Raw genomic sequence first — 24,747 nt, 5'->3', positions numbered from 1 at the left:
TACTTAATATATTTCTATAGTCAGTAAAATAGTTTAAAAAGGTAAAAAAAGCTTTGAAATTTAGTATACTTCTGATTACAGCAAAACTAGTTGTTATTATTAGCAACCATTAATTGTGATGTACTATTTTCTAAGCTATCAAATAAGAAAAAAAATTTAAGCTTGTTTTTACAATTTCCTAATTTATTTCATGTTCTGAAGAGGGATACTGTAGCCTTAGGCATGAAGTACAGTTTCTTCTAAAGTCTATATCTCTTGTTCTGCTTGAGCATCAACATTGGAAAACAGTCTGAAGGGCAGAGATTATGTACAGTGTGCATTTTGGTGGACTAAGAAAGGGACAAAGAAAAGGTGTTGTGCTAAGGAGGTGTAGGAGGAAAATACACATGTCTCTGCAAAGTTGTTCACGAGTGGTAACCATCATAAAGAAATGGGGAGGGAGGAGAAGGTAGGCAAGACTTCCCTTATTCTTCTTGGGGTCTTTTATTTATTTTCTAACTTCTTTTTATAGATTCTTTGTATTCTATTCCCTCACTGTTCTCTGCAATACTATGTTCATTCTAAGCATTTCTCACTTAGATATAACTATGGGAATTGTGACAATGGGCAAATGTAGGTTAAGTATCATTTGATGGACCACTCTGTACATATAATTTAGTTTTATTTTCTGCTCCTCAAAGGCAGGAGAATACATCTTGGTGTTCCATGGGTGATTGAGATGTTAATGAAAGTATAGTAAGCTTGCTGCTGTAGCTTGTGTGCACCATAAAAAGATACAGGTGTACAGAATGCAGTTTTGTAACTCTGCTTTTCTTAAGAAACTAAGATAGTGACTATTACTTAGTGGTATTATTTGGGTTTGATAGTCTTCCTGAAAATTTAGCATGTTTTGCATGGGAAAAAGAAGTCTTAATGTCCTTTTTACAGAGAAACACTGGCCACCCAGTTGGATTTAGCTGAAACCAAAGCTGAGTCAGAACGGTTGGCACGGGCACTTGCTGAAGAACAGTATTATGAATTGAATCAGGAAAGCAAAAAAGCTGCATCAAGGCACAGACAAGAATTGACTGATAAGGACATCATCATAAGAAGGGTAAATTAACTGTTATCAATACCTGTATAAATCTCTTCCAACTGGAAACTAAAATTCATGGTTTTAATTAATGAAATCTTTTGGTCATAAGTGATAGCTAATTAAGTATCTTAAGTTTTGGGGTCACTTAGAACCTTAAACATTTAAATTTCATCATGTGACCTCCCTAAAAACCAAAATTCATTAATCTGTGGTGAAGTCAGAATGAAAATCAAGTGAATGTCTATAATTCAGTTATTAAGCCTTTTGTATTTACTTCTGGTCATTGCCAAATGTATTATTTGAGTCTTGTAAATTTGTGGAGCTGTGTGTTAGAGACTCTCATTGCAAAGTAACTTAGTCTTTAATAAAAAAATCACTTGAGAGTCTTGAGTTTCACAACCCAAACCTCAAAATGTAACTTTTGAAGACACTTTATAGCATGGCTTCTGGATGTTAGTATGAGCTTGATAAATGTCTTTAACTGAGAAGTCCCAAACAGCAGACCATACGTAGCACAGTTATTTTAGCATAGTTTTGTTTCCTGTTTAGCATCAGCTATGCATGTTTCTTAAAAATCCTGGGGGTGTAAAACTCCATGTGTAACTGAACTTGGCTCAGTTGCTCAAGCTTTCTGTTAATGGATATTCCATCTCTGTGAAAAGATAATACAAACAGTGTTTGTTTAATGAGTTTGCTTTTTTAAGCTTGAGATCTCGAGAATACCACTATTTCATAAGCAGCATTTAGAAGACTATCTCTGTGGCATCAAAGGAATACCTTCTTGCCAATATAGTTTTGATTTTGAGTATTCTGATAATTTTTTTTAACACAATCATTTGTATAGGCTTTAAACAAAACCCTTATTTAGGAATACAAATATTTCTGTTTTTTAAGTGATCCTGGTTGTAGCACTCACAAATTCAAAGTTGTCATGGTTTTCCTTTCCAACTTTTTTCTTTTTTTTTTTTTGCAAGTTCTGTACATATTTACCTATGTCTGCCTTGTCTTAGAAGAAATTTCATTTTGTTTTTATCCTGATTTTCATGATTTATGGCAATTATCTAGCAGTATATGCCTTGTATCTATTCTAGACTTTAATGCTGGAGTCCTAGCATGTGTCAGCTGCTTTTCTGTCTGGATTCAAAGTATCAAGACTCCAAGTTTGTCCAAAGTACAGCAAATTAATTGAAAATTCTCACATTCCATTCTTAACTTTGTTTAAGTATCATTTTTGATTCCATACTACAGTGTTGTCAGTTCTGCAATGATAATTTTTTTTTTCTGGGACAGGTGTATTTTGAGCCTTCTGGTAAAGTAAAACGGCACAGAAGAGTAGTAGCATTTTTTAAAAGTTCACATAGTCAGAAGGTGTTCTAAGTAAATGATATTTTAAATAATAGTATTATAGATATTTTTAGAATTTATGTCAAGTTCTTTATTCTAAAATGTGTTTCTTTTTATGTAGCTGGAAGAAACTAATAACACTTTAACCAAAGATGTTGATTTAATAACAAAGGAAAACACGGAGATCAGTGAAAAATTTAAGAAACAAGAGGAAGGTATGTCATGTTTGGAGTTTTGATCTGTTGATCTGTTCTGAAGCAAAACTGAATCTGAATTCATACCAATCAATCAATCATATCCATCAATTCATATTAATTCTCACATGTGGAGAAATGGGAAGTGGAAGAAGACATTGCTATTTATCTGCTGTATTATTTTGGGTTTGATGTTGGCTTTAGTATTTCATCTTTGTGCCTTTCTGATGCATCCTTCTGGTAATTTCCTGGCATTGCGGTAATGTTAAACTAATAATCTTTGTCTTTGCAAATTGTATTTTTCTCAAAAAGTGAAGCAACAGGGAAAACAGACTGGGAAAAAAAGCACTTATAGAAGTAATTAAGTTTAAAAATATTTACCTTGTACTAAAATACCTCAAAGTTGAATATTATTTTAACAGATTACAAAATGAAAAAAGAGGAGGAAATCAATAATATTAGAATGCATTATGAGAAGAGCATAAACACTGAAAGAACTCTGAAGACACAGGTACAACTTTTTATGCAACTTAATAGTGATAATTACTTTGCATTAACAGAAGAATTTCAAGTGTTTTGCTTTTGTGAACTCTTAGTTCTTTTCAAATTAAATTTATATTAACCATGAGGTACAATATGCGTTGTTAAATTTACTTTTGAAAGAAGAAGTTTTGATGCTGTGTACTTTTCACTATCACTTTGATTCTGAGTAAGGGCCACACTTTTGGTGAAGGGATGTTTTGTATCAGATCCTGTAACTAGAGGAACTGAGAAGTTTTTTATAAAACATGCTGCATATATCATTTTTCTTACTAGTTCTCCTTTTTCTTAACAGGCTGTCAACAAACTGGCTGAGATAATGAATCGGAAGGATTTTAAAATAGACAGAAAGAAAGCTAACATGCAAGATTTGAGGAAGAAGGAGAAGGAAAACCGAAAGCTCCAATTAGAACTTAATCAAGAAAAAGAGAAATTCAATCAGATGGTAGTGAAATACCAAAAGGAGCTTAACGAAATGCAAGCGGTAAAATAATTAATTTTTTTAAATCACATTGTGGAGTACATATGTATATATGTATATATATATATATATATATCTAAATTTTGTTTTCAAAATACTTGGCTGCCATGTTCTTTGGTAAGACAGTAACTATGCATGTGTGTATAAATACAGCAACTCGCAGAAGAATCTACATACAGGAATGAGCTCCAGATGCAGCTGGATAGTAAAGAGAGTGACATAGAACAACTACGAAGGAAAATCATGGACCTCCAGCAAGGAATGGATTCTACCAGTGTTGCCAGTCTTCCGACAGATGAAACAGATGGAAATCTTTCAGGTATGAGAAAAGCAGAGTTGAACTACTTGGCCATGTTGCATACACATAGTTTCAGAAGGTATTGTTTCAAACAAGTTACTGCCTCTTAAAATCTTCTGGCTGTCTAATTCTTTGTCACATCTCCACTTCATTTCTTTTTTTTTTTTATTTTATATTTTAGTTGCTTATATTTAAGTCTTAATTTTTTCTCACATCACACTTCCCACTGTATAGCTTGGCATCAGCATCGCTTATGTGCACTTTTGAGGAAAGAGTATCTTTACATCTCTTGTTTTCCAAGTACAGTGATTACAATATATAGTGTTTGGTGAATAGAAGACAGGGCCAACACTACTACAACATCATGATTGTGTTTTGTATCTTGAATGCAAAATTGTCTTGATCTTATCTCTTCTTACTCAGTCATGTAGCACCTCTGTGACAACTGGCATTAGTTGCTGGTGTGAAAAATAATTGGAGGAATTTCCATAGTACATTTATGGTTGTATGGTACTCTGATTTAGCAGATTAAAATAAGAACATATAATACAGTGCAGCCACCCATTTCCATGTATCAATACTAGGCACTGTACTTTGAGATTCACTGTTAGACTGATTAGTTATTTACCTCTCCCCTTCCCCAGTGTTAGAAAAGTGTAATCAGTTAGTAGTTCCACATGATCCACTTCTGTTTCTCTCAGTACAGGTGTGCTTGGCAATTTCCATACATCATAGCTAGGTATATCTTTTTTAATATGGTTAAGTAATTTTTAGAATTCAGTGTGAAATTTTAAAAATATTTTTGATGCATCTGAATTTCACTGTAGAAAAATATTTTTAGACATACAAAACCAGAATACAATTTTGGGTATTTTATGACTTCAGTGGATGAGTAGTCAGATAGAAGTAAATAGAATAATTTCAGATCTATCTTTTCCTGTTAATGCACTTCATGCTGCTCAAATTGCCACATACTAGAATTTTTCCGGGAGTCTTAGAGTGATTGAAATTTCAGGTAGGTTATCAGTCTTAGTCCATGTTTTGATGTAGTTACTCCTTTCTGTGTCTGTTTTTGTTTCCTATCTTCCCCTAGTGTATTTTTAGATCTTTATTTTTAGTTAATACTGTAATGAATTTCATTTTAGAATAGATTTTTGTTCAGATAATGGTAGTCTTTTCCTTCACAACTTCCATTTTGTTCAAGAAGCATTTTGCACTCTGGAGCTTGATCTATGTATGGCCATCTTGTAAAGATTTTGACTTTTGACAATATCTTCAAGGCAAACTTCCATTGGAAATTCATATTATTATTAGATTGGTTAAGGAACATTTTGTTTCTTAGCTGTCACCTTCTAGGAATTCCTTCTGGTATTTCTGAAGTATCAGTACTTCTCAGGAGTTTTTCTCATAGATACTAATTTTCAGTGTATTCCATTTAACGAGTATAAAAAAGAAATCAGAGAGGTTTTGCTTGTTAAAGTGATTTTTCCTCCCCTCAAATTACAAATTAAAATCAGGCCTTATTGTTTTTAAGTGTCTTGTAATTGAAGAAGACAGTAGTTCCTAATTTTAGCAGAAAATTTCTGAACTCTTTTAAATAGAGAGCTTTAGGGTTTTTTTCTACAACGAAACAGACCAGATTTATTCTACTCAAAACAGTTCCTCACTTCCCTTTTGAGGCATTTTCAGTTGATGGCTGTTGTGTGTTATGGAAAACACAAATGCTTCCATCCAGGTATAGATGATACCTTCCCTATTTTTTTCTTAAGGGCAATAGAGTGTCACTATGACCCCACTGTGTCTCAGATCTTGGATGGACTGTAGGAAAAAGCTCTTTCTTTGCCTCATTAAGGAAGGTTATTTTCAGTTTTACCTCTGGAGATGTGTGTAGCCAGGCTTTTGGCTGTGTAACCTGTTGTTTCCATTTTGAGGTAGAAATTTCAGTCTGTGCAAGATCTTTTCAGGTCAGCTGTTAATTTCCTTTGTTAATTGGAACATCACAGTTAGTGCAAGTTCTAGTATTCTTGGGCGAGGTATCTACTTACTAGCCCTCAACTGTTTCTTTTTGCTAGCCTTTCATTTCTTTTCTCTTTTTTGCCCTTTTTTCTACACATGCCTCTGATTTTTACTGCAGTTGTCCTGCTGGTTTTACTGTGTGATACAGGTAGGACCTCTATAGGACCTCTAATATATATTATTAGGACTTCTCTAGATTTAGATCATGTCCCTACATGCTGCCTTTTTTTTTTTTTTTTGAGTGAATTTCTGGGTTGATCAGGATCTGAATAAGAAGCAATTTGGTAATTAAAAGAGATTAAGGGACATTAGTGCAGTCAAATTTCACACACTTGTCAAAGAGCCAAGCAGAGGGCAAAAAAGGAGTGCAGTAACATTATAAAGATGAAAAAAACCCCATACTTAGAATAGAAATAGCCCATGCAACAGAAAGAGGAAATTATCCAACACATAGGTTTTTTTTACCTGCAAACCAAGTAATTACTCTACAAAACAGAAGGTGACATATTACAACAGCTCATTTGCTGCAGTTTTGGTGTATGATGTTGATTGTCTTCAACTGTGTGCCAAGTTCCCATCACTTCCATAGCCCAAACATGGCCATTCCTTCAGAGCACCTTGAATAACATCTTGTTTAACAGCTGGATGTGATGAATAGTCAGTAGGATTCTCTAGTTGATGCACCAGTTCTTAAGGCAAAGACACTCCTTTTAAGCAAATAAATGGTTGAAATTTATAATAAGTAATTATAGTATGATTTATTCTTTTTCCTGTCACAATGAAAACAGCACCAGGGAAAAAATAAAGATACAAAATAATATAAGCATCTATAAAAGAACAATTCCATGGTCATGATTCTGGCAATGGACAATCTGGTTTAATTGAGAAAAAATTTTATACTTAAAAAATTTTAAGGAAAAAAATTTTCTATTTAGAAATAGACACAGAGAAATCACATTATAGCACACTTTACAGCTATATTTCTCTTGGAGGCCTTTTCTGTCTGCCATTGGCCTAAATACTCCCACAAATTGTCGTAGCTCCTAGGACAGCTTACATTCTCCCAAGGTGGGGATTGGCCCCTCTAGACAATCCAGGCTATTCTCAGGCTTTTGCTTACTTACATGGGAAATATTATGTGGATGAAGGTTTTTCCTTGTATTCAATTCTAGGCATGTTTTGTAACTCTCACTCCTGATTATTGATTCAGATAGCAGCTCAGATCTCAGTTGGTGTCCTCAGTGTTAACAGAGTCCTTGCTGAAACAGCTGAGGTATTTGCTTTTAAATGATGCCTTTGGAATGCCTCTTCCTCCTGGTTGGACTTAGGGAGTCTTCTTACTTGCATGATTGTAAACTGAATTCTTCTTTGTCAGGATGGAACATAATCAGGAAGAGAAGGGCTTTTTCTCATTTTTGTTACAGGGCACCTAACCTGTTGTGAATTGCTTTTTTTCATCTGATTGGCAAGATCATTTAAGCAATTAAGCTGTCCTACAGGTTTAACTGCAGCACATAATAGTTTACAGCATATGTTGTAAATCATGTTTTGTGCAAAGATAGGATGTAATAATAAATGCAGAGCATTTAAACCAGCAGTTTTATTGGGCTCAAATAGGACTTCCTGAAGTACCTGCACGTATCCTGAATAAACCTGAATAAGCCCCAAAGCAAGATCCAGTCAGAAATCCTTGGTGAAATCCACATGAAATTACCGTAAGGCAGTCTGCAGAAGGAAAAGTCCAAATTGGAAGAATGGAAAGAATTGGCAAGATAGTATCTCCAGGTTTTTGATTGCTGTGGAAGACTCTTAGGAGTAGGAATTCTTGAACGTTGGAAAGAGATGCTCTGCTGTTCATGAAAACACCCACATTACGTAGCTTCAGAACAACAAAAAGTCTCGTAAAGCAGGAAAGTCATAGTTGTCTTGTGTGATTTTATTGAAGTCGTAACAGTTAGAACACTTATCATAATGAATTGCTCTGAATGTTGGTAGTCTGGATACTAGCCATGAAGATGTTTAGAATGCAAATCTACATTTAAGATATATTCAGAGACAACTACAAGATCTGTAGCCTTGATGGAATTCTTTCGTCATATCCTATTCAGATCCAGCTAGCCATCAGATATTTTTGAGGCCTATCTTGGACTTTCTGCATTGCAAATATGAGGTATCAATTCTGGTGTTTTTTTCAAAATATAGGGAAGTTGTCAGGCAATAGTTTTGAGCCTATTTTTAAAGACAGGAATGGAAGATTCTTTTTAATAGTCTAGATAGCCCATATTTTCTTAACTACTTAATCAGAACACTCATAAATATTAGTCTTCTGGATCAAGTATTTGTGAAATGGCCAGATGAGCATTTGCAGTTGTGCTATCTAAGTCCATCAAGAGAAATGAAAATGCACTATAAATATTACTTGGGAGGAACCTTTGTGGCGAGGTTGGAATGAACCATCTACCCTTTCAAGAGTACATTTGGTTCCAGATGAATTTTAGCTTTGTTGAAAAGGAGTATGTTTGGAAACTGTTGCTTTCAACTGCAAGTTGTTATTCACAGCTCAGAAATCATCTCTCATTCAAATAGAATTTGTTCCCTAAAATAGATTAGTAGTAGACAGAAAAGAATGTCAACAGATTAATTTGAAATACCTCATTTTCTTCTTGCTTCTTTTGCAATTGTTTTCAGAACAATCTGAAATAGAAGGGAACCTAGGAAAAGCTTCTACTGTTCCTATAAGCATCTTTTAAAATTCATCATAATTGTATCTTTCCAGATTTTCATATGGCACAATTTCAACAGATGCTGCTTTTTTTTTATTTTTAATAAGTCATCCTTCCTATATTTCTTTTGAACGTCAGTCACCCATACTTTGTTCTTTATTAGCAACTCATCACTTTGTTTTGCAATGGAAACCTGAGTTTTAGGAAGTTTTTATAATTACCAAATATGGAAGAATCTTCTTTTAATGTAAAAATAAATAAAAATATTCAAAACAAGGTTAGCATTATTTGTGAGGCCTGTAGACATGAAGGAAATAGGGTTTTTTTTCCAAAGCTATTGAGTATCAGTAACTGGAGAGAGTCTGGGATAGCAGAGGGGGGTAGGTTTGGGGGGGTGTGGTTCGGGGAAGTTTTCTTACTGGAATGAGTTCTGCTGACATACTTTTCTTTCAGTTGATATCAGTAATTGAGTGGTCCTCCAGTATTTTGAAGCTAATCTATGTGGAGAAATGATAGGAAATTATTCCATATTCCTAAGTATAGTCTATTTCTGAATATGTCTGCCAGTGTGGGAAGGGCTTTTACCTGCCTAATTATAATGTCTTGCTGGGCTGTCAGTCCCATTGTAATTCTACATAGCAAAGCATATGGACAATAACTTTTATACATTTGAATGCATTTCAGAGCTTGCTGGGATACACCTCACACAGAGGACAAAAAGAACCACTAGCTCCTCAGGATATAAATAGTTGTGGAGAACATTTCAGAAAATTTTAATTAAGTTTTCAGTGCTACTATTACCTGGCTCCATAATTTAAAATTTTAGAAACCACTCTCAGTTAGCTGGAAAGGCTTTTTAAATCAACAGTCCACATTAGGCAGAATGCTAATTTTCTCGTGACCCTTTTTTGTATCATGCTGAATTATTTCAGTAGTTTATTGGTGTGAAAATATGGTATTACATTTCTCTTCAGAGAAATTTTCACTGAAAATTTGAGTAAAACACTTGTCTCTTATTCTTTATATCTAGTTGATTCTTCCTGCATTCCTTATTTAATTATCTCCTATGCTTATCTTCTGTGAGTAATGGGACACCCATGTAGCTTTGCTTGCTCTTGTGCTCTCTCTCCTTTTTTGTTTTCTGTGGAAAATGTGGATCTGATTTGTTTTACTTCCTGCATCTTCCTGCTGAGTATTTTCATATAGCCCCTCTGAATGTTAAATAATGTTTACATTGAAAATATCTTAATTTAAACTGTAATGTATTTTCAAAGCAAAGTCTTTCCTGCCTGGCTCTTTGCAAACTATTTACATACAGTGTTAGATGTTGGCATCAAGGAAAACAGCTTTACTTTTATTGTGCAGTAACTGTGTAATCAGATGTTGGCTTGTGATTAAGCATGAATTAAATGCTTATATCTTCATTTTATTTAGCTGTGCTTTTTATTCTGCTTTGCTGAATAGGTAATTGCCCATTACTGCATGTAGTACATCTTCCTTTCTAGTAGTAGTTTGCTTTTGTGCTATTCTGCTTTATTATTACAAATACACAAAATTATTAAATATACATTTTTTTAAAACCAGAATCAAGACTTGAAGGTTGGCTTTCAGTACCAAACAAAGGAAATATAAGGCGGCATGGCTGGAAAAAACAGGTACAAATGCCTTTTTTTCTTTCTTGCTCAATTTCCTTGGAAAGGTTTCTAGGCATGTGGTGAATTGGTTTTACAACTCATATTTAGGAAACAAACAAAATAATTAAGAATAATTTAGTGTGTGTATATTATTAAAAAAAAACCCAAGAAAATTCAAGTTCAGTATGAAATCTTTAGTAATGACATTGTGCAAATTTACAACAGGGGAGGAAATGCTTTACAATGAGCATCTTTGAACCATTAAAAATCACGTTTCTTCTTTGAGTAAGCATCTTTATAATTCTGTTACTGAAAAAGAACCTCTTTGTGCAACTTGGCAGCACAGAATAGGGAATACCACACTTAAATGTTCTGAAGGTCACACTATAACTTGCCACACATGATTTCCAAGGATATTTCTGTCTCCCTTACCTTTAAAAGGATGTGTTTCTCTTAAAAATAACTGATTTACTCTCAGAAACTGGATCTCTGTGCTGGAATTCCCACTCCAAAGCAGTCTTGTTTTGCCTCTGGAAAGGTTATGATCTGGTTCTTTGAAACATCCAATGTTCAAATTGAGATACTTAGAACCAGTTTCTGAATATCTTTTCTGGCTTTTCAGCTCCACCCTTTGGACATCTTTTAGTACAACTAAATACAAAATGGAACATGGTCTCTTGAATTTTTAAAATTTTAAAAGCTAGTTGTATGAAAGTTTATTTTCTTTCATCTTCCTTATATGCAAAGACTGCTACTGGGAATTTCTGAGTTAATCATGACACTTTTGGAGTAACTTTCTGATTCTTCTTGAAAGGTATTTCTCAAATTCTTCTATTTACATTCACATTCTACAACAGCTGGAAGTGATTCCTATAAAATTTAAAGGAGAAGGGATTCATTCCTCTCAAAGAAACACTTGAGTGTTTGTTTTGGGCCTTTAGCTGCTGTACTCCTTCTTTGAAGTATTGATATTTGCAGTGGGCTTCCATGGCCTTCTTTTTACACTCCCAAATGTTTGAGTACCAGACTTGCCTATTTTTACATCAATATCAGACCCTGGTGATTTGTCTGTAAGTTAAAACCACCACATTCTGGCTTGCTGGGAGTGAGTGGTAAGTTCTGCCCTATTTCAACTGATGGCCAGTCACCTTCCCCCCACCCCTTTAGGCAAGGGAGGAACAAATACAGAATTTATGGGTTGAATTAACAATTTGCTGAAAGCACAAAGCAAGATTAAGACAGGCACAATAAAAACAGGAATACAGGAAGAGAAGGTGCTTTACCTTTCACAGCAAAGGTGCTCACCACCAGGAACAAAACCAAATGGCAGATGAGTACTGTAGATCTGTTTGATTGCTAAGGCTGCTTGAATCCTCTTGTTATAGAATTAACTGTATCTGGCACATATCAGGTAGCTTTGTTCTGTTCTGGATTATATAAAATACGGTGTCATTTTTCTGTCAGAATGCTTCTAGCACCCTTTTATAGTTGTTCTGTAAAAATTGAGATTATTTTTGCATTCTCTGATAACTTAAGTTTAACTCTTCATAAATGCAGCTTTTCCAGTGAAAGACTATCAGAATTTCTTCAGGCATGCTCAGTATAGACATGTTTACTTGCCTCAAGATATTTTAGGCAGTTAATCCATTCACACTTTCCTAGTTTGAACGCTCTCATACTTTGGAGGAATTTGAGCTGCAGATGGATGGCTCAGTCATTAAATAAATTGTACTGATAAAGTTCCTTAACTAGCTGAGGTTCATATCAGTGTGACACAGTAATGAATGACAATGTTCACTCACATGTGCATTCTGTTGGCAGAGCTGTACTGTAGCTGAAACAAGCTGGCAGGTAGTCAGTCTCCTCAAGTACTTCTCTTCCAAATTCTCCTGCAGTTTCAGTTTTGTGAAGGTAGGAGGTGTATGCAACCTCAATTATAGGCATGCCCAGATTAATTTGAAGGAAAAGCAAAATTACATTAGGAGTGTAGCTGGATTGATGCCTGAGTTCTTACAACTTGAGCTGCTGCATTTCTGACTTAAATGTCAGTAGCACTGATGTTTTTGCCCCATGCCCTCTGAGTTATTTAGCTTAAGTTAGAAAGGAGTGAGTGTGGAAAACTTAACTTGAGAATAAGCAGTTCAATTATACCTAAAGCTAACACTGAAATGGTTACCCTTATTTTTATCTGGAGCTTCATTTCATCCCAAGTGAAGATGATAAAATATTATTCAAAAACCACTGTAGAACAGAACTACCACCAGAAGATTTTTTTTTTTAATGTGTTCACAACAGGATATTGACGCTGTTGTACAAAACTTTTTTCTGTGAGGTTAAGTTGTTCTTTTACCAAGGCTTATATATTGTGTGATAATTGAATTCCTTTAGTCAGAATTTGCATTTGTGCTAGTTGTCATCTTAAGGGCCTGCTCTTATCTCTGAAAGGCAAAGGTGTACACTTTAAAGATGAAAAAGAGATTAGTTTTCTATCGGAGTGAATAAAGGAATTGAACAGTAATTTCACGATTATAAGCTGCACCATTTTGACTAAAATTTTGGTCCGAACCCGGAAGTGCGGCTTATAATCAGGTGCAACTTATATATGGACAAAGAACAAAAAGTTGCTGTTTTAGTTTGGAGGACAGGTGCCTGCTGAGGAAGGCAGGAGCTTCTCTCTGAAATGGAGAATGTAAACCCCCTCCCTCCAAATTATTATAATTTTGAAATCAAGGGGCTTTCAGGTAAAGATATGGGAATTAGAAATAACAGTTCTTTACTAGGGAAACTAAGCTAGAAATACAGTACTACAAAGAAACAAACTCCAAACCCTGACAAAGTCGGAGTACAACCTGACACCCCGTCAGGCAGGGTGTTGGTAGCAGTCCCATTAAATGGTGGCTGCATCCTCCTGCAGTGACAGATGTGATTCAGTTGGAGCAGTGCTCCTGCAGAAGGTGCAGTTTCCCTCTAAAGGTCCAGTGGTGATGTGGAGAAATCCGGTTTTCCTCTGGAGTCCAGTGGAAAAAGGGGCTCCCTTAGTGTCCCAAAATCTATTTTTATTTTGGTAAGAAATGTTGGGCTCTTGCCCCTGGCTGGAGCATCTCCCCATGAGATGAAGTAATTTTATCAGTCACACAGTGGGACTCAATGGGCCATTAGCAGAAATGACTGTCTGGAGGAAGGATGGGTTGTGAAAAGATAAAGAACAATGCCCTGCCTGGTTTCAATGGATGGCCCATTAACAGAATATCTCCCACGGAGATAAGGATCACTGCCCCCACCCTCAACAGATGGTGATAGAATAGATACCTTTTATCACACTCTGCATTGTAACCCAAGACAGTTGCTGACACCCGGACATGTGGTTTATAATCAGGTGCGGCTTATAATCATGAAATTACTGTAGTCTTTTTCTTCAATGGGAAAAATCACAGGAGGCTCACACTATTACACCTTAGTACTTACTCAAGCTAATCAGACTTTCTATTAAGGAATTGTGACAAAACAACCTTTCATGGCTTTTTTTAGATGCATTTCAGTAATTGAAATTTACAACTGTAGCTTACACCTTGCACAGCCCATTTTAAAAATGCTGTTGTGTAAACTTAGGATGATTTTCATACTCAGGTTTTGAGGTCAGCTTCAAGTCCTATATAAAATGAGGTTGAAACCTTCCCTTGTAGAAGGAGTTCATATTATCAGTATCTGCATTGTGCAGAAACCCATCCAGTTACCTGCCAGTACTTGGAATTCAAGGTGAACTATTGGTGCATTCACTTGGTGCTTTTCTTCCTTCTGGGTTATATTACATGTGAATCTGGAGATCAGTGTAGACAGAGCTGCCAGTTTACCTCCTTTTAATCCTCTTTAGTGTTTTAGATCTTTCAGTTCCTTCTAAAATATTTGAAACTGCAGGGGAGGGAAACAGCTACAGCTGTCATTGAGCTTATGCTTGTGGACAGTTTGAGCAAAGATGCTGGACTAGCAACTCCCAGTGAAGAGCAGCAGGCAGTGAATTCTAGTCTTGAACTTACTGGGAAGTGCTTAGGTTAGAGGTGTTTGATCCTAACTATCTCAATAAATTCATAACAGAATCTTTGTTTCTGCTGATTGATTTTGGCTCTTTATTTTACCAGTGCATTAAATTGGAAGTGCAGGAAATAGCAGGAGCCATGGGACTCTGTTTTAGCCTACCAGCAGTTTGTTGTGAAGTACCAGTGAGTCCTGCAGCCCTGTAGAACTAGAGAAGTTTTTACAACATTGCCAATAAGTGATAATTTTGCATTGTGTAAATTGCATAGTAATCTCCCAGTAGAACTGGAATTTATGCATGTGTGTACAGATGGACTTGCAGAGTCATCACAACCATTTTAGAGTGATCCAGTGACAATTCAGTCACTGCAGCTGTAGCATTGCAGAGCCCTCCATACTGTAGCTGCCTTTAGGATCATTTAAATATCTCCTGGTGTTAATTTGAAACCTTTCATTTACTCTAGCTTTTTATGGGCATGTGGGAGTATATTAGGATAAATAATTGCTTTTTAAAATGCAATTTCAACTGTTTTACCCTTTTTTTCCACAGTATGTTGTGGTGAGCAGTAAAAAGATACTGTTCTACAATGATGAAAAAGACAAGGACCAGTCTAATCCATCTATGGTACTAGATATAGAGTAAGTAAAGCCATTGTTAGTTTTGGATACAAATTGACAAGTGTTGTATGTGTGAAATAGCAGATAGCAAATCCAGAAACTTGAAATAAAAAGTCCATAAATAATTTTTAATTTCCCATACTGATTGGAAAATATCTGTCTCTCTGTATTTCAGCGTACCTTTAACAGAACTTTGACTTTTTCTTTGTCCTATGATTGCTAAAAGTTAGAGAAAAGGAGAAAGGATCACTGCTGTTCTAGTCAAAAACATTTCTAACTTTTCCAGCTGTTTTCTGTTTAAAGTGATAAAATATATTAATTGTGATTACTTTACATTGGTTATACATGAGGAAAACTATGTCAAATATCACTGAAGTCCCTCTTTGGTACATGACTGTGATGTTTGAACAGCTTATTGACATTATGGGATCTTACAAAATAGTAATTGAAAAAAGGTTTTAGAATTCATGAATAGATGTATCAGGGACTAACAAATACAGTGGTCTGGAAGGAATCTCAAACTCAGGAAGTGCTTAAGCTGCCAATTGCTCATAGCCAGGAAAAGAGTTATTTTCTCTTTGAACTGTTTCGTACTCTCTTTTCATAAACATCTGCTACAGCTACTGTTGAAAACAGGATGTTGGGAGAGATGGACTTAGAGTCTTGACCCAGTATAAGACGGTGTTTGGTCCAATTTAAATAGCATTTTCAACTGCTGGTGCCCCAGATTTCCTTTCGTGGTGTTTTGGCATAGATTGTTCATCAAGCCATAATATGATTTAGTAAAAAATCTACTGGATAGTATTCTACTTAATATGGTTGCTTCCATGCAGGTTTTCAGTAAGCTTTTCTAGCAATAATGTTAGACTTTGTAGTGTTTTCAGGAAGTATTTGAAAGCTTAAGTAATTTCACCATGATGGATCTTGAATCCATTGTAAGATAACCCTCTTTCCGTTCTGTGAAATATTTTGGTCTTGTGTAGGTAGACAAAATCTATATGGTTGATGAATTAGTTCCTAAAATCATATTGCAGTGTTGAAGTAGGTTGTGTTGCTTGCATAATTTCTAAGAACTTCAAAGCAATTTGATAATTGTTCTGAACCATACATAACCTTTTAGCATTTTCTGATTCATGTTTCTTCTAATCTAGTAAGCTGTTTCATGTCCGACCTGTAACTCAAGGAGATGTGTATAGAGCTGAAACTGAAGAAATTCCTAAAATATTCCAGGTAAAAAGAAGTATATTCTCCTATTTAACTCCCTTGAAAAAGTGGTGGCTTCTTTGAAAAAGGTACAAAAGTACTTAGTGCTTCAACAGTAACACAGTAATCTTCTTTTTCAGATTCTCTATGCTAATGAGGGGGAATGCAGGAAGGATTTGGAGGTAGAACCAGTGCAGCCGGCAGAGAAGACAAATTTTCTAAATCACAAAGGCCATGAATTTATTCCCACGTTATACCACTTTCCAGCCAACTGTGAGGCCTGTGCCAAACCTCTCTGGCATGTCTTTAAACCCCCTGCTGCCCTAGAATGTCGAAGATGCCATGTGAAGTGCCACAGGGACCACTTGGATAAAAAGGAGGAATTAATTGCACCATGCAAAGGTATAGTCATGCTTTGTTCTGTTCTGTGGTTAAGCCAAACCTGCTAAACTACTGGAGGTGAATAAAAGCACTTCAGTTTAAAATTAAACCTATAAATAAAGTTCTATTATTTTAGATGTGAAAGTTGCTATTAAAGCAATAGGTTGTTACACTGTTTATGAACAGGCAGCTTGGCAAAGCTCTATAAGGAGGCCTATGGTGGTATAACTGATGGAGGTCTGCTGAGGGCCCTGAGAGCACAAGGTTCCCTAGAAGTTTGTGTCCAAGTATTGGGCCCACACCATTCCATCTGCACTTATATCTGACCCAGGCTAGGGACAATTGCAGTGGCTGCATCAGCAAGCTCTGCTGAGGCCTTGCAGAGTGGTTCTTCAGCCACCTCACAGACTGGAATAAAAGTTTCTTCTCTGTGCTGCTGTGAAGTGGAGCATTCAGAGCATGTACTCTGGAACTTGGCCATAAGGCACCCACACAAATCGTAATTAGTATAAGTTTCTCATTTCTCAAATATTCATGTTAGACTCAAGAATCTTAATGCAGAATGACAAATCGTGAAAAAAATTATATTCATAATTTCCCCTGCTGTTTGTTGTCTTCCAAAAATATATAAACAAACCCAATACAAGAATGTATATAGGTGCCACTATTCCTTCCAGTGGCACAGTTGGTGTGTCATAACTCTTACTTTGATAAGGAGCCCTGGTTTTCACTGAATCATCTTCCTCCCTTTTCCTTGTAGTGAGTTACGATGTGACTTCAGCAAGGGATATGCTCTTGTTGGCATCCTGTCAAGATGAACAGAAGAAGTGGGTGACACATTTAGTAAAGAAGATCCCTAAGACTCCACCATCTACTTTTGTTCGTGCTTCTCCTAGAACTTTGTCTACAAGATCCTCAGCAAACCAGTCATTCCGAAAAGTTGTTAAAAATACTTCTGGAAAAACCAGGTGAGATATAAATTAGAAAAGCTACAGATCTTCTTGGCTAAAAAAACCCTCTGTTTATAAGTCCTATTCCATGTGAAATTGTGAAATAGTTCCATAGTTATGGCTGTTGAACTAAATCTAAAGCTTTGCTCAAATCTCAAAGGAAGGAGCAGAATTCTCCTGTTGTTATGGTAAATTTATCCGTTCTTAACATTTAGAAAGGAGGTGGTACCTGGCCTGCCAATACTTGGGAGGGAGCTGGTTGCATTTTTTTTCCTGTTTAAAGGCAAGGCTCAGTGGGTATGTCAGTAATGGCATTTAGCAGCAAGGGTGATCCACAGTCATCCCATCCATGGATGGACTCAGAGCTTGCGTACACTAGCAGTCTTCCCCAAATGGGGCTGAAATGAGAAACTTACAGATTCTGTTAGGCCAGTTCTTCTGTTGTGAGGCCAGTTAAGTATTCTTCCTCCCTGCTTACTCCTTCCCAGTTGTCTTCTATCCCAGCAGTCATTTTTGTAAACTGTGACTCTAACCAAGACATGGTGCAAAATACACTTTTTTTAATGCTTAGATTACTGTAATCTGATTTTAACTTTTATTAGCTTCCTGAGATACAGTATGTGTGTTGTTTTGTCTCCAAATAGCCAATTGAATTGACAGTATGAAGTGGAAGCTAGTGTCTCAGTAAGGAAAGAGTCTTCCCAGGTTGGCAGGGCTACCAAACATTCCTGGCATGAAATGCAATAAAAGCAGACTTTTGCATATAAGGAGACGTGGAGTACATCATGAAACATCCTCCTTGAAGGGAACAGAAGAGAAAAAATATGAAAGATAAAAAGGGCATTGATTTTCTTGTCCCCAAGACTTCCATCCTAAAACATAAGTGGCCATAGAATGGTTTGGGTTGGAAGGGACCTTAAAGGTCATCTAGTTCCAACTCACTGCCAGAGTGGATTAGGTTGCTCAGGGCCCCATCCAACCTTGGCCTTGAACACTCCCAGGATATTTGAGATAGTAATATATTCAGTGGAGGCCTTCAAGATAATCCCATAAAGGAAAATTACTTTTGGCCTCAAATACAAAGCTGTCAATACAAGAATCAGTGGTGTTGTGGTCAGTTTGGTGTTAGAGATCATGCAACAGCATGAGGGAAAGGACATAAAGAGAAAAGCAGTTAAGAACATGTAACTGAGCCAGAGTCTTTGGGAGAGAAACCATCATCACAAACCCTGAACAAAGTCTCAATTTACTAGTTACAGTTCAAATGGTCGGAACACAACAGAATTGTGGTGTAATTTTACAGTTTTCAACATCAGCACTTAATCTAGCTGAACTTCGGAAATACAGAAACACTTCTGATTTGTGGGGAGATTTCCTGGGAAGTGGACAGTGTTTCTTTGCTGTCTTCACTGTAAAAATCTGTGGAAAACAAGGGTGAGTGCAGTGGAAAAGCACACAGGGATAAACCGTGTTTAAAAGACTTTAAAGTCAGGGATTGCTTACTAAATAGTAGCATCTTTAGCATTAAGGATCTTTAAAGAGAGAGTGCTCTTGGACAGTAAAATCAACCTGAAAACAAACAGAACAACTAATTCCTCCTAAACCAACCAACCAACCAACTAGCCAGTGGGATTGGAAATAATTATTTTAATGTGACATTTACTTGCATCTTTAAGATGTGGTAATTGGATAATCTAAAACAATACTTGAAAGATACTGATAGTACATTTAAAAAATCATCCTCTTTTCTTGAGTGTACAGATTTCTTTCCTCACCCCTGCTTATCCTTGCCTTGGTAAGGATAGTGCATTCTTCTTTATTTCACATTTATATGTTTAGAATTGTAGACTTTCTCTTCCAAAAGACTCTTTGAATTGCATTCTGAGTATGCTCTCCATTTATCCTTGCAAGGGCCCCTGGTAGGTGTAATAACCAGCTTGCATGCATACTCTTACGGGAGGAGAATCAATTTTCTTAAATCAATTAATTGATTCTTTTTCACTCTGTCTTAATAGAAGTGCTGGTTGGTAGTTGCCTTTAGCAAGGACAAGTGTGCAGCTAATCTATTATAGAAGGAACAGATTTGGATATTTGAAAGTTTACAGTAGCTCTTAAAGGAGTGGGTATGTTTGGGGACATCAGTTACCCAGACTATTACTCTTATTAATCCTATTGGCATTGTCCTATTGCCAGTGTTACAGAATCGCAGAAATACACAAGTAGGGAATGAAATATTTTTTAAAAAAGAGAAACACCATTATTAATAGCTGTTTTTAAGATCCTAAAGGTACAATGAGTCTAATAACTCACCAGCACCAGAAGGAGGACAGCTGCACATTCCTGAGCTTTATCTTGTGTCAGTTCATGCTTCACAGATTACCAGGGTGAACTGATCTATTTTTCAGCAGAGAATGAATCCAGGAATGTTTTGCCTAAAGAAAAGCCAAAAATCCCAAAGCATGTCAACAAAAACAATCCAACCCTAACTCCACAGACGAAGGTGCAGTGGTTTGGGGAAAGCCTCAAGAACAAGAGGAAGGGTGATGGTAATGGTCTTGCATGAGTGAATATCAGGTCAGATCAGCTGTTCCAAATACTGCAGCCTTGCATTTTCTCCATCTGCCCTGGTGTACAACCTCTGCTCACACCTTTCTCCATCACCCAGGGAGATCTTCCAAGTTCTTGGGAAGAAATACAGCTCTTAGATCTTCAGTCAATTCAGAAGTTAATACTTGCATGGTACCTTATATTTTTAGCTTCTTGAATTTATCTGTGACCATTGATCAAACAGTTAACATTTACGTTACTTTTCTAGACTGACCCTAAATCCATCAGTGAACTCGATGATATAACTGATATCTTGCTTCTTGATGATGTCAAAGACAGAGCTTCTTAGAACATGTAATTAATTATAAGAAACTCTGTTTTAATGGTGCAAATTGTAGTCACTGATTGTGGAGAAAGAGTCCTATTGAGCATAAGCCATTTAGAGAGGCACAGCACTTGAGCAGCGGAAGTGCTGGGTATGTGTGTGCTCCTGCCTGTCATGCTGCCTGGAGATGTCTGCAAGAGGCAGGTGGGGGCCCTTGCACCTCCCTGATGCTCAAGGAGCTACTTGGGTGTCTTTGTGACACACTCTGTCCCCATCAGACAGCTGACACTGGGTTGACTGGAGTGTAGTGGAGCCTGCATGGCGCCTGCAGAGCAATGCAAGCAAACAATGTAAAGATTCAGAGTTCCACTGAGCAAAGAAGCATTAGAAAAAAGCCAGGTTAGTACTCTTCATTCTGGCAGTTATACTGTGGACATTTTTGTGGCTTTCTCAGACAAATTTTTTGTGAGTTGTATCTATGAACTAGACGAGTACTGCCGGGATAGTCTGTGCCCTGCACCCTGATACCACCACATATTCTGTCCTGTGTGTTTAAAAAGAAGAGGCAGTGGATTTATTTTAGGAAAATTCACTTCTAATGTACCAATGTTTAAATTTAGCTTACTAAATAAATCCACAGCGTAGCTTATGTACTGAACACTTAACTGGTAGCTCAGCACAGTAGCTGAGCTAACTTGACAGCCTGTTGCTACTTAAAGGGGAGTATTTTCCCTCTCCGTCTTCTTTTCCTTCTTTTCTGTCCTTGGATCCTAGATATGTGCTTGAAATGATCCATTTTGGACCTTTCCATGAAGGTACACAATTCAGTTCCCTGACTGTCAGAAAAATGTAGACTAACTGTGCCAAGCTAGTGAGTGGATTAGTGCACTGAAAAGTGCAGTGATTGCCAAAGCTGCAAGGCTTTGGCAAGGTAAGTAGGAGGACGCTCTCCTGGGGTCAGGAAGGTGAGGAACAGCAAGCTCTTTTCCTCTCAGGAGGCAATCAATTATTGGATCAGCCTCTATGAAGTCAAGGTGCTGCACCCTGCAGTTGTTCTCTTCCTTCACCATTTTACCTGGGTGTGGGAATAAGAGAAGCAGCAATGATTTTTATGGGATATACATGTCTAGCTTTTACTAAGTATCTGAAAATTGTTCTCTTGTCAGCCAGTATAGCAGAACTTGCTCTCGGTGATGGAGTCCTACCATGTAAGCAGGCATTAACTGTTTTGTTGAAAGGATACTGACTTGAACACATGCTTGAAGACATTTCAGTACATTTCATTCATGGGTCTGACCCACCTTTCTTTGCAGTTGGTAGGCAGTGGTTCCTTGACTTCATGAAGAGGTGTCTCAGACCCACTGAAAGGAGCTTCACATACAAAAGTTCATCCTAAGTTCTATTCCTCATTTTAACAACTTATGACTAAAGACAATAAATCAGAACTTCATGATGAACTTGCTGGCATTTGCAGTACTGCTTTGAGATCGGAACCTACACTTCATAGCTTACAGTCTGCTCATCTATTCACATTGTATTAGCACAGCTGAGGCCTTTTGTTTTAATATAGTTGGAGTTGGGCACTTGGTCAAGTTAATGCATGTTTGGAGAGGAAAACAACCAACCAGCCAAAATTCCTGTGCATCAGATGAGCTCTGCAACTGCATGTGCGTGCTCTTAGCCTAGAGAGCCTTTTCTTGTCCTGCAAGTGAAAGAGGCTCACCTTGCGTTTGCCATGAATACACCAATGATTGTTGACTCTTAATTGCTTACTTACAAAGCTGCAGTAATATTATCATCTGTCTGATCTCTCTGCTTAATGTTTGAAACTGAGAACAGTGTGGAAGATGATGTAGGTATGATGTTAGTATTGTACCTTGTCAATTGAAAAAAAAGTCTTTTAAAGTATTTTCTTCACTGAGGCTCTTGGCAAACACGCACTAGTTTTACAAAGCTAATTTTTATATTTGTTATTAATTGTCTGTTTTCTTCTTTGTTCCAGCTAACCACATGTACAGTGCTTAATGGAACCTCATGGGATGCTGTCAGAGAAACAGGGCTTTTTTTAACCACACAGAGCAGTGCAGACGGGCTGTTGTTCCTTTCAACATAACTATCACAGGCTTCAGGGTTAAGATTGCTATTACTGTCTCCTCCTTGCTTTGGCACAAAAGCACGCTGAGGGTGTTTAATTGCGGGTTTGCCTCAAGGTAGATTAGATTAATTATTACTATGTAATGCAAGTTAAAGCAAATAAAGCTTAGCTAGGTATATAAAAAAGGTGCTGCCTTTTGGATTTTTTAAAAAAGCCTGTCAGTCACAATAAAATGCAGCCAACTTTCTTCGTACCAGTACCAAGAAAAGGACTGTTAACCCTGTGAAGGGGATATTTATGTCAAGATGAGCGTATGAAATGGAGTAGAAGAGGAAGGTTCTCAGTGAGAAGGACTGCAATTGCTTTCAAGACTCTTAAGTTGTGCTCTTGAAGACTGCAGAACTAGCTTAAAATGAAGCCTTATCACTTGAACTTCAGTGCCTTCACTGCAGAGTTCTTTACAGCCTTTATGCTAACCACCCACTATGGAATGGATCAAAGTGTTAAATATTTTGCATTATGCTTTACAAAATACTGATGCAGCAGGTTTGTAAAAGGGGGAAAACAAGTAATTGCCTTTAATCTATGCATTTTTGCCAAGCCATACTGAATTATTTTGTTGTTAGAGGCATTAGAAACTAACAATAAAAAGAACCACCGAGTTTGGACGCATATTTTGGGGTACATCATTTCTATTACTGTATAATGTATTGCCTTACAATTTTAAGTGATAACGTACATTAAGTTAACAAACATTTAAGAAATATATGCACTGTTTGAACTGTAAATTATTCTTAGAATACATTTACTTGGTTTTACATTGTTCTTTTAGTGCCTTAATTTCAGATAATTGTATTATTGCCATGTCGATAAATGTAGAAACCTAAAACTAAACAAAAGAAACCTCTAAAAAACTATTGCATATCAGTAGTTTTTACTGAATTTTAATTGGTTGAAGTATTGTAGATGCTAGATGCATTTCTAAATTAAGTACAATCTTTGAGTGAGAATTCCTCTTACAAAGAAAGACTGATTCTTTTTCATAAGCCAAGAGATGTGTAGGCAATGCAAAAAACAAAAAAAAAGACGCAAAAGCTCTGGGTAATTCAGGAATTTCAGTAAATGCTGTCAGACTCTTGCTTTGTAGCAGGAATACATTCATGGTATGGGCAGTATGGTTTTATTTTATTTTATTTCTTAACCAAATACCTCCTCAGTAATTTATAATGGCTTTGCAGTTGTGTATTAAATAAGAAGCACTGGAAAAACTGATTCGTCCTTAGGACGACTTGCATGTTTCAAGTGGTATTGAAAGCCGCACTGATGGATATGTAATAATAAACATATCTGTTATTAATATGGTAATGACTCTGTGCTCATTTAATGAGAAATAAAGTAATTTATGGAAAGACCCTTTTGAAAATGACTGGCATGGTGTTTTCTCCTGACTGCAGCTTATACATCTTTCTAAGCATTCAGACATTGCAACAGTTTCCAAGTACAAGTGTATTTACAGCATAATGCCTAGGGCTGCGTTTTGTTTTTTTTTTCTTTTTTTACTATTCCACATGAATAAGTAAATACCATTTTAAATAACGTTTTCATTTCCTTATTCTCACTACAGCCTGCTGTAGTAGCCTTATTTATATTTATTATTCAACTACCACCCTGAGCTGGCCTTGTGATTGCTTCATCCTTCATGATGCAGATTTGGACTTTCAGAAATTCCACTTATTTGTGGGAGGAAACACTGTTCAAAAGACAAGGCAATTTTTATTGTTAGGTGGTTTTGGGATTAGGCTTGTTTGGGCTTTTTTGGAACAGTCTGTACATCCCATGAAGCTAGCTGTCCATAAATCTCCCTGGGTAATCCACCAAGGCCTGCAGAACAATAGAGCAGTAAGGCTAAATTACATGCGAATGATTGTATGTTCTTTGAAGGTCACAGAGTTGGGAAGTGCAGATAAATAGAAGCCATTGATGTAACTTCAGCAAGTTCCTCTGTGTTGAGCTTGCTGTATCTGAAATGTCAGCAACATCCAAGCTGTGGCTGGACCACAGTGAAGACAAACTTCCAGATCACCAGTCACATTGACTGTGAGCTTGTCAAGCAATTATCAAGGGATAATTATGACCTGCTTTAATCTCCTGTCACACACAGGGAAGGGAAAAATATAGTAAGATGATTAAACTGATCTTACTTAAATATGTACATTATAATGGGAAATTTGGGGCAGTTGGAAAGGCCTGTGGACTCAGATTAGGTTGTGGATTGCTTTTCTGCTTTCCTT

General features: G+C 36.7%; 1 protein-coding gene across 2 annotated transcripts in view; it reads left to right on the top strand.

The window, feature by feature from the left end:
• Positions 1-23,882, top strand: part of ROCK1 (Rho associated coiled-coil containing protein kinase 1) — an 86,869-nt gene extending 62,987 nt beyond the window's left edge. Inside the window, exons 23-33 of one of the 2 annotated variants that reach the window (XM_033064086.2) lie at positions 928-1,093; positions 2,541-2,634; positions 3,036-3,124; positions 3,449-3,637; positions 3,788-3,953; positions 10,256-10,326; positions 14,888-14,976; positions 16,107-16,185; positions 16,299-16,560; positions 17,300-17,507; positions 22,364-23,882. In XM_033064086.2, the coding sequence (XP_032919977.1) occupies positions 928-1,093; positions 2,541-2,634; positions 3,036-3,124; positions 3,449-3,637; positions 3,788-3,953; positions 10,256-10,326; positions 14,888-14,976; positions 16,107-16,185; positions 16,299-16,560; positions 17,300-17,507; positions 22,364-22,367 (1,417 nt within the window). In that variant the 3' untranslated portion in view covers positions 22,368-23,882. Of the gene's footprint in view, positions 1-927; positions 1,094-2,540; positions 2,635-3,035; positions 3,125-3,448; positions 3,638-3,787; positions 3,954-9,701; positions 9,751-10,255; positions 10,327-14,887; positions 14,977-16,106; positions 16,186-16,298; positions 16,561-17,299; positions 17,508-22,363 lie in introns of those variants that run through there. The other variant, XR_004418407.2, reaches the window with a different exon arrangement.
• The last annotated feature ends 865 nt before the right edge of the window (positions 23,883-24,747 follow it).

Source organism: Catharus ustulatus, chromosome 1 (assembly GCF_009819885.2).
Source record: "Catharus ustulatus isolate bCatUst1 chromosome 1, bCatUst1.pri.v2, whole genome shotgun sequence".
Lineage (NCBI taxonomy): Eukaryota > Metazoa > Chordata > Aves > Passeriformes > Turdidae > Catharus > Catharus ustulatus.
This window is presented reverse-complemented; position numbering and strand designations above follow the sequence as displayed.